At 36.0% G+C, this 14,482-nt stretch overlaps 2 protein-coding genes across 4 annotated transcripts in view; one reads left to right on the top strand and one right to left on the bottom strand.

Moving 5' to 3' along the window:
- CERKL (CERK like autophagy regulator) overlaps positions 1-8,063 on the top strand; it is a 58,044-nt gene extending 49,981 nt beyond the window's left edge. Inside the window, exons 7-13 of one of the 2 annotated variants that reach the window (XM_074911012.1) lie at positions 995-1,172; positions 1,438-1,506; positions 1,836-1,864; positions 1,949-2,057; positions 5,065-5,161; positions 6,402-6,577; positions 7,385-8,063. In XM_074911012.1, the coding sequence (XP_074767113.1) occupies positions 995-1,172; positions 1,438-1,506; positions 1,836-1,864; positions 1,949-2,057; positions 5,065-5,161; positions 6,402-6,577; positions 7,385-7,466 (740 nt within the window). In that variant the 3' untranslated portion in view covers positions 7,467-8,063. The remainder of the gene's footprint in view (positions 1-994; positions 1,173-1,437; positions 1,507-1,835; positions 1,865-1,948; positions 2,058-5,064; positions 5,162-6,401; positions 6,578-7,384) is intronic. The other variant, XM_074911013.1, reaches the window with a different exon arrangement.
- Positions 8,064-8,263: 200 nt separating this feature from the next.
- ITGA4 (integrin subunit alpha 4) overlaps positions 8,264-14,482 on the bottom strand; it is a 40,181-nt gene continuing 33,962 nt past the window's right edge. For both annotated transcript variants that reach the window (XM_074911010.1, XM_074911011.1), the window contains exons 25-28: positions 13,275-13,394; positions 12,671-12,769; positions 12,331-12,450; positions 8,264-11,473 (exon numbers count right to left, since the gene is read on the bottom strand). In XM_074911010.1, the coding sequence (XP_074767111.1) occupies positions 11,381-11,473; positions 12,331-12,450; positions 12,671-12,769; positions 13,275-13,394 (432 nt within the window). In that variant the 3' untranslated portion in view covers positions 8,264-11,380. The remainder of the gene's footprint in view (positions 11,474-12,330; positions 12,451-12,670; positions 12,770-13,274; positions 13,395-14,482) is intronic.

The raw sequence follows: 14,482 nt of genomic DNA, 5'->3' as shown, positions 1-14,482 counted from the left end.
TCAGGAAAGTATTGTCATATTTCTGAGAAAGTATCAGTCATCTTTTTAGCTCCATGTGCATTTCTTCTAAATACTAAGAGTTTCTATAAGAAAGCTTTGTTGGTAGAAAAAACTGTATCACTTGCCATTTGGTCTGCACAGTAAATAGGTTTTTGCATGTGAAAATGTAATTATGCTAAAAGGAAGAACTAGGCTGATAGTGCAAACCTTATTTTCAGGTCTTAGGAAATAGCAAATACTTAGTTGAGCAATTTTAGTATTCCTCCCAAAGCAATTTTTCTTTAGGACGCTATTTATTATTTTTTTTCCAAATGAAAAAAGAGAATAATGGAGAAGGTCCACTTTGAGTATCGATTTTCTAGACCTTGCAGTCAACAGTGGAAGAGCCTTTGCTCTATTTCTTAACTAGCAATACACCAGCCTTTACAGGTAAAATCTAAAACTATCTTTTTAATCAGAGAAACTCAACCTAATGGAAACCACCTGGGTTCTACTACAGAAAAAATGTATATACCCTATCTTGAACAAAATTAGAGGTCTAAATTCTATAACTGTAAATATAAATACATTTAAAACTGATATTTGAGAGTTCACATGTCTTCTCCGGTACAATGTTCAGTCATTACAAATATTTGGTGAAATGGTTGCAAAAACTTATGTGGCAGTATTACATTTTCTTTGATAGTAATTGTGGAAAATTTGCTTAGAATTAAGCCAGACCATTTGACTGCTAAAGTAGCTGAATTTTTGCCTTAGGTTTTTTATCACTTGGAAGCATCTGAACTTTGTTCTCCTTATGACTATTTTATAAAGTCTTAATTATATTTGGATTGATTCTGGTTTCCATTAGTAAAACTTGACTTCATAAGGTTAGGGAAGAGTGCGGAGTTTTTTTCCCCACAGCTAAATTAGGTGAAAAGGAAATGGTAAATTGGACTCCCTTTGAAATACAGGTGTTATTTGTAATTTCTGGTCTTTAACTTTGAAATTTCAGGACATATTCAACCGGTAGATGTCTGTACTTTCAGTACTCCAAGCAAGCTGTTGCGGTTTGGGTTCTCAGCTATGTTTGGTTTTGGTGCAAGGACTCTAGCTTTGGCTGAAAAACACCGTTGGATGCCCTCCAATCAGCGGAAGGATTTTGCTTTTATCAAAACACTGGCAGATCTCAAGTATACCATGAGCTGTTATATTTTTCTAGTTTTCTTGAAGAAAATGCAATAATTAATGTAGTAAAAATATAGACAGTAGTTTAGTTATCTTGACTTCTTAATTGCAGACAGATTTAACTCAGATGTGATATATAGCCCTCTTATAAGTTAAAGAGATAAGTTCTGTATATTCAGCATCTCATTAAAATCATCTTAACTTAGATAAAAGTCTGTCTAGCAGTCGGAATGTTGGTTTACCTGATAGTAAATATCAATACTTTTCTAGGCCAGAGGAATGTGAATTATCATTTCTGCCTCTACAAATTCCACATGAAGACTCTCCTGAGAATGACAGGTAAGTAAAATTGAGCCAAACAATTCCAAAGCCACAAAAATATGAGTCTTTGAAGATAAAATTGTACAAATTCTTAATTTTGTTCAAATCTGATCATCAGCTAAAACAGTCTTAACAAAACCTAAAAAACTGATTTTGATAACTGCAGACTTGTCTACAGGCAACGTTATACAAAGTAGACTGCAGAGGATTTGTTACAAAGCAGTCTTCCACTCAATGTTATTGGTTTGTTCAGTTCCATTGATATCTTACTTATTTTTCTAAGGTAGATGTTGGAATGTGCTAAAATTACTTTAAATTACTTTACCTACATGTTTCTACCCCTTTAGAAAGAAGAAAGAGAAAACTAAAAAAGAGGGTGAGTGTTTGCTTTTATGATTATTTAAAAGTGAACTGTGGCTGGTTAAACTGGAGTAATATAGAATTACTCTATTATATTTAGGTAGCAAGGATCAATGGCACAAAATTCAGGGTCACTTCCTGAATGTGAGCATTATGGCAATCCCTTGTCTGTGTTCAATGGCACCGAGAGGCTTGGCACCTAATACGAGGTCAGTAGGGGTTTAGAGAATTAGTCATGTCTATAAATTCTGACATCTTACCTTAAGACCTTGGCTTTTCCAAGAATACGAGCCTGTGTTTAGGTAGTCTAGACCCTCTGGAATGGGGGAGGGAGCATGGACTGCAGCAGACTCGATAATCCCAGGAATTGTAATCAGTTTTAGATCAGGCAAATAAGGTCAAGCAGTCTAACTAGAATAATGAGAGGATAATTGCTGTGATTAAATTAGTTGGCAAGTCTGAATTAAGTAGTAGTCATGGAGCAGTCATCTGTCATAGGATTTGGCTATATGTAGAAACTTCATTCTTGGATTTAATTTTATTTTTTCAAATATAAAGGTGACCCTCATCTTCTGCTTTACAGCCAGCAAAAATGAAGTATGAATCTTTCTTCTGTTAAGAAGAACCAAAATTCATGCTTGTCTTCTGCTTTTTTTTTTTTTTTCTTTTTCTTTTTTTTCCCCCCTGAATTTAGGAAATGCAGCTTCTACATGTAGGGTTTTGGGAAACAAATGAGTGTGTGGGTTGATGACATTAACTCATTTTGCCTTTAGCTTATTGTCATAGCATGCTTTGTGGTGATCTAAACAGTTACCAGGTGATAAATATTTGTACTTGATGTATCCAGTTGACAATTAAGCAGAACAGCAAGTACAAACTTTTTAGTTGTACATGAAATACAACACACTCCTACAAAAAAGAATTCAGAAACTCATATGTATATGTGTGTGTAGATATATCTATTTAAAAAAGCAACAAACAGCACTGAGAGAAGTTTATGGAATGAGTCTGTTTTATTTAATTTGATTATCATTATGATGAAAATAGATGTGCCTTAGAATTGATCAGGTATTTTTCTTCAGAATCACTGGCTGATTTGGTGGAATTTGACTTCTTGGTAACAACGTAGAAACAAATGTTTCTGGTGAAACTTATTGAGAAGATTTCTTTGCTACAGGGGTTGTGCTAAGATCCATATACCTCAAGATAGTGCCCTGATGCTGTCTCCTGTTAGGAACTTAGTTCTGTTCAGCATTTAGTGTGTTATTATACCAGTCAGTAGCAAAACTCTGACAAGAAATGACAAAATTATTCTTTTTCAGATTTGCTTTCTCTTTCCATCTGTTCTGGCACCTGTTTCTCAGTGACAGGGAATTTTATGACAACTACATGCAATTATTGCAGGTTTGAATGAGCCTGTTTCTCCCACGGTGTAGTTGCTCAGTGGGTCCCTCTATCCTTTCATACAAGGGCATCCTTTTTTTCATCTCTTTTTAAAAATAATCTTAGGAGTGCAATCAGCTAGTAGGTTAGGTAGAGTAGACTCTTCAGACAAGTATCTTCTCAATTGTAAGGCTTTTCAATACATGAATGTTGCACTAATTGTTAGAGACTCTAGACCCGTTATGGAAGCATCAGCTAAACTCAGCTAGGTTTCTTCACTCTGTCCTATTTTCCCCAAGAGGTTTTTGCCATATGAAGACATTTGAAATGGAATGAAAGGTTTGACTGCCTGTAACTCTAGTTATACTAGTCTAAATTTGCAGAAACATGTCAAGCTATGTTTAACTGTCTATGCTGTGTGAGCCATGTGAGACATCTGTTTCTCACAGCATAGGTGTTGTGCTTTGGTGCAGATAGGGCTTTCAAGAGAATTATGGAGAATTCTTAGTCATCTCTGAAGGTAAAAGGTCACAATGCCAAATGCATTGTCCAGTAGCTTCCTGTGCTCTTTTGTTGCAGCAAATGTGATAAGGAGGCAACTTTTTCAATTACACCATCACTGTTTTCTAAATCAGCAGAGTAGTGCTATGCCAAGTGCCTTGTTTAATGGTTATATAAAAATTATCTTCCTAGACTGCTGTATTGTAGTCTGAGAACATTCCTGATGCAGTTGTTCAGTAGCCAGAGAACTATGAGTGAGGAGAGATCTGTGTGAGTAGGCTGGAAGTATTTTTTTTTTAACATTCTTAACATATTTTCCAAGCATACATGCTGAATACGTAACTATATATACGTACACATATATATTCAGAAGATATATGAAGTATATCATCTCTATATCGTATACAATCTCAGCAGTTCTGTTGTCCTGTTCATCAGACATTCTTGTTGAACATTGATTTGCTTCTGTAAATTTAAGAGGACTTAGGCATGGTTGCATTGAGATTCAGGTTGTTAGCTTCTGCGGCAAGGTTCAGTTACGTTAAGGAACCTGTGAAATGATACTGGCTCATTGTCAGACCCAAATTCTCAAAGATGCTAAAATATCAGTGGCGACCAGATACCCAGGACCATTGAATATCTGCACTGCTGGGTCTCTTCTTGATTAATCTCTGGTATATGACTGTTTTGCCTTGTACGAAATTCCATTGCTTTTTAACTTTTATGTGCTTTGTGAAATATGTAAGTAGAACTGTAGTGAGAACTGCTAGGAGAGTTTGAATAGCGTTAGAGTTGAAGATCAGGATCTTTCTTTGTTAGGGCAGCGTGAGTGTTAATGGTGGAGGTGAATGAACCCCCCTGCCCTGGGTTATATGATGGGGATGTGCTTACATACATCATGGAAGTGGTTTCTTGGTAAAGCCCTGCCTCATGGCATCTATGGTAATCATTATACTTTGCTGGAGAGAAAAGTGAAAAGATAAATTTATGATCCCCAATGTTTAAAAACCATCTGTTAAGTAGAAAAGCATTTAAAAAAAATTATATGTATTATGCTCAATACATTCTGGATATTGATAAGGGAGTACAATTCTATTATTACAGTGTATTTTATAAATATATTGATACTAAATAACCTCAATTTCATAGTTTATATTGATCTAGGGGAAGGTGGTGGCAAAAAGATTAAAAAAAATTGAGACTATTCTGTTAATGTACTCTTGTTAGCTTTTTTTTTTTTTTTTTTTTTTTAAAATCTAGACTATTGAAGAGCCCATGAAAATTCCAAATTAATGAATTTTCCATTGGGAACTAAATTGGTCTGCTTTTCAGGTTGAATAATGGAAGCATGGCTCTTATTGCTGTACAAAATACTTCTCGAACAGAGTTTATAAAACATCTGAAAAGATATGCCAGCGTGAAAAACCAGGTACTGTTGTTTCTGGTGATTATAAAAAGAACATTTAATCATAAAGGTAGACATGCTGCAAGAGTTAATGTTAGCATCCTTGTAAGAAGACTTAGCTTCTTGTCAGAATACATTAGCCCCCTTTTACTCTGAGGGTTGGTTTTTTTTTTCTTAAATCACTAGACTAATACCGATTAGCCTATTTCAGCCCATCTGTTGTGGTTTAAATTGTATTTGTGTTGTACCATAGTTTTATGGATGTAAAGCCCTTTCACCACAATAAAGGCAATGCATGCTGTGTTTAACTTTTGTGTAGTACAGAGATCAAGAATGCAGACTGGGGGGGGCAGGGACACACATCATGCAGCTCTTTGTCAGAAAAGGGTAAAGTCCATAATTTCAGCAGACCACTGCATGCTGCACTGGTAGCAATGGCTTATGACCACTGATTTTTAGCAGGCATGCATTCCATCTCGTTACGAACGCTTGCACAACGGCATTTCAAGATTGTGGTCATTTTTCTGTCTTTAAAGAGAAAAACGAAGCATCCAAACACAGTGCCTTATTGCTGTCCTATATACCCGATGCATAGCCTCAGCAAACTGGTGTCAGGATTATGTGAAATCACTTTTACAAGGAGATTTAGGTTTGAATTGGTCAACAGTCAGAGTTTGGGGGAGAGGTGGGTGACGATTCCATGTGACAGCACTACGAGGCTGCGTTTAGGAAATAGTTTATGTTTTCCAGTTATGCTTTTGGAAGAAGGCTTTGCTTTTCTCTCTGCCTTTGTAATTAGAAATTAGGCAAGGAGATGTGGACCCTCCTTTAAACTTAAGATGACAATTTACTAGAATCCTAACTAGCCTTGCTTAGGACAGGATTACTGGTAATGATGACCGGAGCACAGGAAAAAAAGCTTAGACTTGCACATATTCTGAAAGCACGTGCCATTTTAGTGTATGCAAAATATGCCCTCACCTGTAGACTGAGCAAGCCCGATGTGGGAATGCAAATGGGACACTATCATTTTTGATGAGGCACTATTTCGGATAAAAGCAGCATGTTAATCTGTAAATGCTAGCCAGAATATATAATGCCTCATGTGGTCAAAGCTTGAGTGAAGTGTTCCCATTTACTTAAGATAGAAAAAAAAAAAAAAAAAAAAAAGGCACGCTTTTTAATTTCAAGTAATCCAGTTTGTTGCTAAGCTACCACCTATATCTTTCATCTTCATTTAATATCTGTCTTGTGTTTGGTTTAGTTCAATTTTCCCTTTGTTGAGACCTATACAGTTCAAGAAGTAAAAGTGCAACCAAGGCTTAAAAGTGGGCTTGATGCCAGAGAAGATATGTGTTTGAATGCTGCTTCTGCAGAAGGAAATCACCCTTGGAATATAGATGGAGACTTAATGAAAGAAGCATCAGAAGTTCATGTTCGGTAAGGCTAAGTGTTACATTTATGGACTGTATACCTGTCACAGATTAGTACTGCAATCTTAAATGTATATATTCTGTGTATATATATCTCTGTATATAATACAAATGACACCCAAACCAGTGTGTTGTAAACGCTGCCAGAATAGTACCATTGTGCAGTGCACAGCCTGGCCCTTTTGCCGTTGTTTGGGCCTCTGCCCTGTTGCCTTGTGCCCACCTTTGGAAAGGTTTGGTATGACCCGCATGGCTTTTCCTTTCTGGTGCTTCATCAGCTTCCGGCTCCACTTCTTTCTACGTGTTACTTCACCCTTTTGTTTCTTAGAGGAGAACAGATGTATTTATATAAAGGTCTGTGACTCCCGGGAGGAGCTTCTTTTGGGATGAGGATTCCCGCTTGGAAAGCAGTGTGTGTAAGATGTAATAAATACATGTAGTTGTTCAATTGTGGGAAACTTGGTGCTGCTTGAGAATAGTTTCTATCTCTAGGATATAAAAAAGAGACTGTGAGTGCGCAGGGAAATAGGAGGGTTATCAGGGAATTAAATGGGCGGTGGCTCATTCTTCTGCAACACACAGAGGATGAGCTGAAAGCAACAGTCTGGTATGTAAAATAAAAAGCAGATCACATTACAGGATACATCATATATACTTCAGGAGAGGACCATATAGGGGAACTGTCAAAATGTAATTCACCTGATTTTATTCCATACAGCAATTCATACATATTTGTTCCTCCCCCCAAACTTCAAAAAGTGGCACACCCATGGCAAGTTAATGAAATTGATGGTTTGACTTCCTCACTTCACAGGGTGCATCCTCAGCTGATTAATCTCTATGGTGTGAACACTGATGACCTGGAGAGTTCCCAAGCAACGTGCAATTGCATATAGGAGGGACACAGCAAGTTCTGTGTTGAAGAATCCTTTTCTCACCTCTATGCAGAGCCTTCCGAGGTCCCAGTCATTCACTCACTGAATTCAGTTGTAGCAGAAGCTTAACTGGGATGTCTGTAATATTTCTGGTTTAAAATTTTTATCAAGTTATATATTTTTATCAGGTTGTATTTAACTGTAAAGAAACTACTAGGCTGATCAAGAAAAAAATGAAAACTGATTATACTGATCTCATAAATTTGGGGTTCAGGAAGTGTCTATGAGAATAGAAGAAAATATTTTTTTCCCTTTAAAACTATTCTAGCTTTTTTAATAAATATGAGCTACTTTTAAGTCTGCTGCTGCTTATCCATGTTGTCAGGTAAATCAGTTCAAATAGAGCCGGTGAGTGGAGGTAGGGATACCACCTCATGCCAAAGGATGGTGGCAACATGTATTTTTTTTAAATCAAGTACTTCCATTTCTAGTAATAATTTTTAATGTTGCCTCAATGTATTTGCTTTCAAATAGTTTCTAGTCAAACTAATACAAAATATGCTGATGTCTTAAACGTCTTTTCTTTGTTGAAATGTATTTTAAGGACTACTCTTTGTCCAAAACAAGTATTTAAAAACATTTTATCTATCCTAGAACTGAAATTATATTCTGTGTAGTTTTTGTTGTTGCTGAGAATAAAGTTATGATAAATAACTTCGAGTTGACTTAAATTTTTATAATTTCCTTATAGGAAAAAAAAATTTCTGAGTGTTTTTTTTCTGATTACATATTTAATACAATTATTTGAGATGACAGCAAATTAGGACTATATTCTCTCGGGGAACTGGCTTTCTCTGAGATGATGAAGAGTATCAGACCAAGTTTGTCTGTTTTCAGGTCCACAGGGATAATGAACATTTTCTTGGTCACTTGTCTATGAATCTTTCAGAAGGTGAATGGCATATAATGGTGTGGAAGCTCCATTGTCTTGTGGCTAGAATGAGTTGCTTTAAGTTCTTTCTTCAGTAAGCAGTCCAATATAATGAGAAATCCAGTTCTTTTAAGATCTTGTTAAAAATTCCTACTTGTGATAAATACAGATGACAAAGAAGTACTGCACCTGAAATACTGTAGCAGATTATTTATCTCCTAAGAACAAGCTGTTACTTGTTGGAAATCTCTTGCATTTTGCAGACAAACCTGGCCAGTAGTAAAGGCCAGAGTCATAGACAATCAAATACCTGCTTCACAGGCAATTATTACAGGAATCTTAGAGCTAGTTCTGCTCTTTGTAGTGGAGTTAGTGGCTGCAGAGTAGGACCAGGATCACAGCATCCTCTGGACTGGACGGGGCCCGGCAAGGCTCTAGCCCAGTCTCTTGCTCCGAGCAGGTCCAGCTGAGATCAGATCTGGTTGCTCTGGGCTTCATCCAGTCCAGCCTCAAAACCTCCAAGGATGGAGATGGTACAACCTCTCTGCACCCTGGCTGTCATCCTACGGAAAAAGTTTTTCCTCACGTCCAGTTGGAACCTCTTATTTCATTTTATACCCTTTGTCTGAGTCGCAGTGAGTAGTCTCCAGGTTAAACTACTGTAATTGGTACTGTATCACATCAAATATTCATAATGTTAAGACAATTCAAACTAAACTTCCTAAAGTTGTCCAAGGAGAGTCCAGCTACATTTAGTAGATTTAACTGTTTTTTATTACATAACTAACTGAAAATTTAAAAAATAATTGAACTTGCAGAAGAAACAGCATTCATGTGTTTTAACTTCTTGGTGTGTTTTTTTTTTTTAATGAAATAAAATCAAGTGATACTTTATAACCTTGCCACCACTGGGACATTGCACATTCATTTTTTGTCAACCTGGTTTACAAAAGCTGAGTTTTGCTTCATATCCTAAGAACAGGCAGCCAATATTTACATGTTAATAACCAAATCTGAATAGGAAAGACATGATTTCCAAGACAACATTATCACATGTGCTGACTTATGTAAACTATTTCAAAGATAAATAAAATTATTTAGTTTCAATTTTTTGCATTGTTTGTACTAAAAAGAACGTTAATGCTTCTTCCAGTATGTGAGGTATATTTTTCACAATATGCTGTAATATCAAACTAATTTCTGTTCAAAGATTATTTTGGTTAAAGTGCAAAAATTCCTTAAAGCCATTTGGAAGATAAGCATTTGTGTACAATTTCATAGACTTGTAAGAAAATATTTAATTCTTCACATTTATTTTTTTTTTTTAAATATACGCACATTCATTTGTCCTTACACTGCAGAAGATTTTTAGAGAGAAAATTTACTTTAGAGTAATCCACATCTTTGGCATCAAATCAAGTGAAATTAAAAAATGGTCCCCAATACCTTTAGAATCTGTGAACAATGTGGCTTTCATGGCACCAAACTTTATTAGCAAAGGTGCTTGTTTTGAAGGCATTCTGTACTGCTTTTGAGTCTCAGGCTAATTCCTGTATGCTGGTGCAGCTTCAACGTGTCTGTACGTATTACATTCATTTCTCCTTGCAGTTCAGAAAGACATCAAAGGCACAGCAAGAAAGGCCATATTGCATACTGCTGTTGCAATACAGTTATGGAAGAAGTTGTACATTCTCCAGTCGTACTGGGGAGCAAAGTAACTTTTTTTTTTTTTTTTCCCCCTTGGATTGTACTATTTCACCAAAGCTAGGTGGCAGTGCAAACTTAGCTAGCTGAAGAAACTTCCTGTAGTAGCAGAGCAGTGGTTTGAACCATGTTTCTATTCAGTCATTTGTCTTTCTGCTGAGTGGCTTCTGAGCATGCCTGTTTGGATGGTATTTTTCCGACAACTTCAGAGGAACCCAAGCTAGCTCTCCAAATGACTTCCTTATTAAGTACTTTCAGGTAAAGCATGGCACATCTAAAGTTAAAATTTGGCATTTGGGGTCTGTTGGGTATGTGTTTCTCTGTTTTGTCATTATGTGAAGTCGTCTTTTTTTTTTTTTTTCCCCCTACATTCTGGCAGAATGCCAGTACTAACTACTACTGTGCTGAGTAATATAGAAAAATATTCCAATAAATAAAAATAAATACTTGCTTTAACACCCCACCCCCCCCCCCAAATATTTAACTGGAGAAGTCCAGAACATCATGGCAGCAATATTTGAGAGAGAAAAACTAATTCTGTCATGCTTGCAAGTACCACGTTAAAAGGCTAGAAATGATGCTCCAATACATCACTCTTTCCACAGCTGAGAGAGGATTCTGTGCCGCATGTCCAGGCTACCCCACAGAATTCCCTGCTCTGAACCCACCTCTGACCTGCCTCCTTCTGGCTTGCCTGGGTGTCTTAAGTCTCTGCAGTGTTGTGGCTGTGCCTGCGAAGCCAAAGCTTACAAGGTTACCTTCAGAAGCCTAAAAGAGCTTCTGATAGCTGTCTTCTACATCTGTGCGCTCTGCTTACCGTCCCTTCTATTGGTTTGAGCTAACGCGCTTGTAAAACTGCCAAAGCAATGAGGGAAGATTTCTTCTTGAATGTCTAATCAAAAGATTATTGAAACTTGAAAATTAATAGAATATAACTCATGCTAATATGCTTGAGGTCTTATTTTCCAGGATTGGCCAAACATTATTACTTTCTAGAAATTCTTCTTTCCAGTAAGCAATTCTTCTTCTATTTAGTGTTCTTCTGTCTGTTTGAAACCAGATACATATATATGGCATTTCAAATATCACTGTGAGACTTCAAAGCAAACTGTTTTATCATTTTTGTGTTAGAAAAACGACAGTACTTTAAGGTGTAGTCCTCCATACAGTTCAAGGGAATAAAGTGTATTTTGTAAGAGCAAGGGAGCTCAAGACCAGTTTTCTTGTCACTGATGTTTCTCCTGTGAATTAACCTGAATCTTAAATTCTTCATTTTAAAATCAAACATTTATTTGCCATCTTAGTCATCTTTGTTCCCACTTGTAAAACTCCAGCTGTCTCTTCTGTTCTTGTCTTGAGGGACGGGTTTGTATTGCCTTTTGAAAAAGCCAATCTGAAATACATAATTTTGAAATCTGTTGTCAGCAAATCTTTGTTATCACATCCAAACCATAAAAGATGAACTAAAATAAAATGCACATGTTTAGAGTTTATGAGAGATGGTATTGGCCACTGCTTTGTCATACCAAATAATCAAACGTTACTCATCAATCAAAAAAGTGGGTTTGCTTTTTCTTTTACTTTCTGGGAGGCTAATACTCTCCTGCAAGGAGTAAGGACATGTGGGATTGTGAACTATTAACAGTTCACAGAATCCAGTATTTTTTAAAAATGTGAAATGGTAATAAACCTTTCCCGTTTAACTTCTTTCATTTCTACACTTCCCTGGGAAAAAGGATGGATGGAGAAAGTCTGTATGTCTGTGAAGAAGTTAACAATCTCTTAATTGCTTGTCAGAGAAGCCACATCTTTTAGTTTTCCTTTTTACTTACATACAGTATTTTTTTTAGCATTTGTGTTGCCATTTAAAATCTGAAACATTTTATTCTGGCATGAAACTGTTGTAGACTATGAGTCATTGTGTCATTAAACATGGAGCACCATCTCACAAAAATGATCCACTTGATATCATTGAATTATATCAATTATTTGTAAACGACATGCCATATAAAACATGGGAAGGGGTTTGTGGCATTGTATAAAGAAGATGTAGAACACACAGAAGGCAAAAGGAAGGAAAATGGACAAGTGTTTGAAAAAAAGGCAAGTTACAGGAAGAATTATGTTTCTTTAGAAAGGACAGATCATAACAAAATATTATTTATCCTTTAACCTGCATTAGCAGATCCAAAGATCCACAACTCTGTGAATTCCTGACTTGAGAATAACTATGCAATACTGAAAACCTACCTTCCATAATACAAATGAAAGAAGCAAAAACAAGGTAACACCAACTATTAAGCCTATTCCAATAATCAGCACAGTAACACGGTATTTTGGCTTTTGGTGGTGCACTCCTTCCAAATAGACCTGGAAAGCAGAAAGTAAGTTTAGTGCCAACTGATTTTTTTTTTTTTCCCCCCCCTAAAAGATACTAATACAACAAACTAGGAAAATTAATTACATTATTAAGTAATTAACACTATAGTCACTGTCTGTGTATAGGCATGTATAGAACTCAACAATTTTAATGGCTGTTCATTTTTCTACTTTAACAAGTTTATCAAAAATTCATTGAGAGAATTCTTACATATGCAACTTGTTTGTCCTTGTGTAGTTCAATAACTTTTTCACTTTTTTCTGGTGAGGCTGTTGCTCTCACTTCAAACTTCAATGCTGATGCATCATCCTGATTAAAAAAAAAAAATAAATACAACCTATCTTATAAAAAATAACTTCAACACATTAATTTCTACCCAGCAAAAATGGTAACACAGCTGCTCACAGAAACAGAATCTCACACAAACACACAATGTGCCTTTTTCAAAGGTACAAATTAGTACCAAAAGCTGGAATGAAGCCCAGTTGGATTTTACTTAAGTCCCCGTGCTTTTCTTAGAAAAGTACAATTATGAGTTGAAATTAAAACCCAATCCTCCATAACCCAGCCAGACTAGGCAAAGCAACACATACTATAAACCAAAGTCATAATCTAAAATCCATATTTTTTCAGTGGTTTTAATTTTTCATATACCACCTTGAGATTTAGCACTGAAAACATAAAACAGCTTAACATCTGAAGATTTAGATTTAATCATACTGTTTGCAAAAATAATATCTAGAATTTATACACAGAGAATACTGCAAATATGCCTTGAAATATTCCCCCCAAGTATGAAAAATTAATGTGTTACCATTTCTAAAAGTGAAGGAGTAGCCTCCAGATGCAACTGAACAGTTGCTTCTTTTCCACTTTCCATGTTTCCAAGCTTGCAATATATTTGTAAGCAAAGGCTGTCATTTTTCATGCAGTACTGTAGAAGGGAGGGAAAGATTAAAACCTAAAGTTTAGCAACTTTAACATCTCAGCACTAAAGACACTCAGGAATCGAGTAAAACAAAAAGATGCGTGTTTGTTCTTGAAAAGTCAGGGCGTAACTCTAGGTTGGCATCCATCGCTGTCAATCCATAGATGCTAAAGGAACAGTACAAGGGATCAACCTAATTGTTTTAGAAGACAACAGGTCATTTTTCTTAAAAATTTGAATTTTTTTTAGATGGAAAATAACATTGTCATAGTCTGGTTGTATGGGATTTTTTTACACTGTTATTTTAAATTAGCTTTTATCAGGAATGATAAATGACAATGACTATATGATATCCAGTTAAACAGCATAATTGATTGACTCTTACACTTGAACACTGACAGCTAGCACCACTTCACTCAGCTTTGGAGAAGACAAAAAAGCAAGCCTGTACATGATTATATCCTTTAATGCCTAAGTTCTGATTTGATATTCTAGTGCAGGCTGTCTCTCAATCATTGGTTGATGTTTCCTGTAACACACTTACTTAAACATCCCAAATTAACATGTTTTAAAATGTTTGGCTTCTTTTAAAGATGAAAGCATTAAACAAAATTGAACTCTACCAAACACAAGTTGCAGCACACAGATTTCTATGAGAACAAACCCTCAAAAATATATCACTAGAATAGTAATTCTGGTCTGGACTACATAGTCCAGTATCTGATCTCTAGCAGGGTTTGTAACAGGTACAGAGGGATGAGCCTGAACAGGCCAGGCACGTACGATATTCTCCGAGTCTCCCAAATATTTTTATAAGAAATCCCCAGCCAAAAGTGATTTCCATGTATTTTTAAACTCTTAATGACTTTCAGTCCCATTAACTTGTACAGTGTCCCCTGGAATTCACTTATTTATAGCATTCACAACACCCTTCGGTAAGAAGTTTCACCATGAGTAATAGTTTTGGTTTTTTTAACCTGGCTCCTATGAGTCACATTTGATGGCACTTTTTTGATGTGGAAAAGACAATGAATATTTGATCTGCACACTTCACGTGATTAAAATTAAGACTGTTTTTCCCACACGCATCACGT

The sequence above is a fragment of the Athene noctua genome, chromosome 7 (assembly GCF_965140245.1).
Source record: "Athene noctua chromosome 7, bAthNoc1.hap1.1, whole genome shotgun sequence".
Classification (NCBI taxonomy): domain Eukaryota; kingdom Metazoa; phylum Chordata; class Aves; order Strigiformes; family Strigidae; genus Athene; species Athene noctua.
This window is presented reverse-complemented; position numbering and strand designations above follow the sequence as displayed.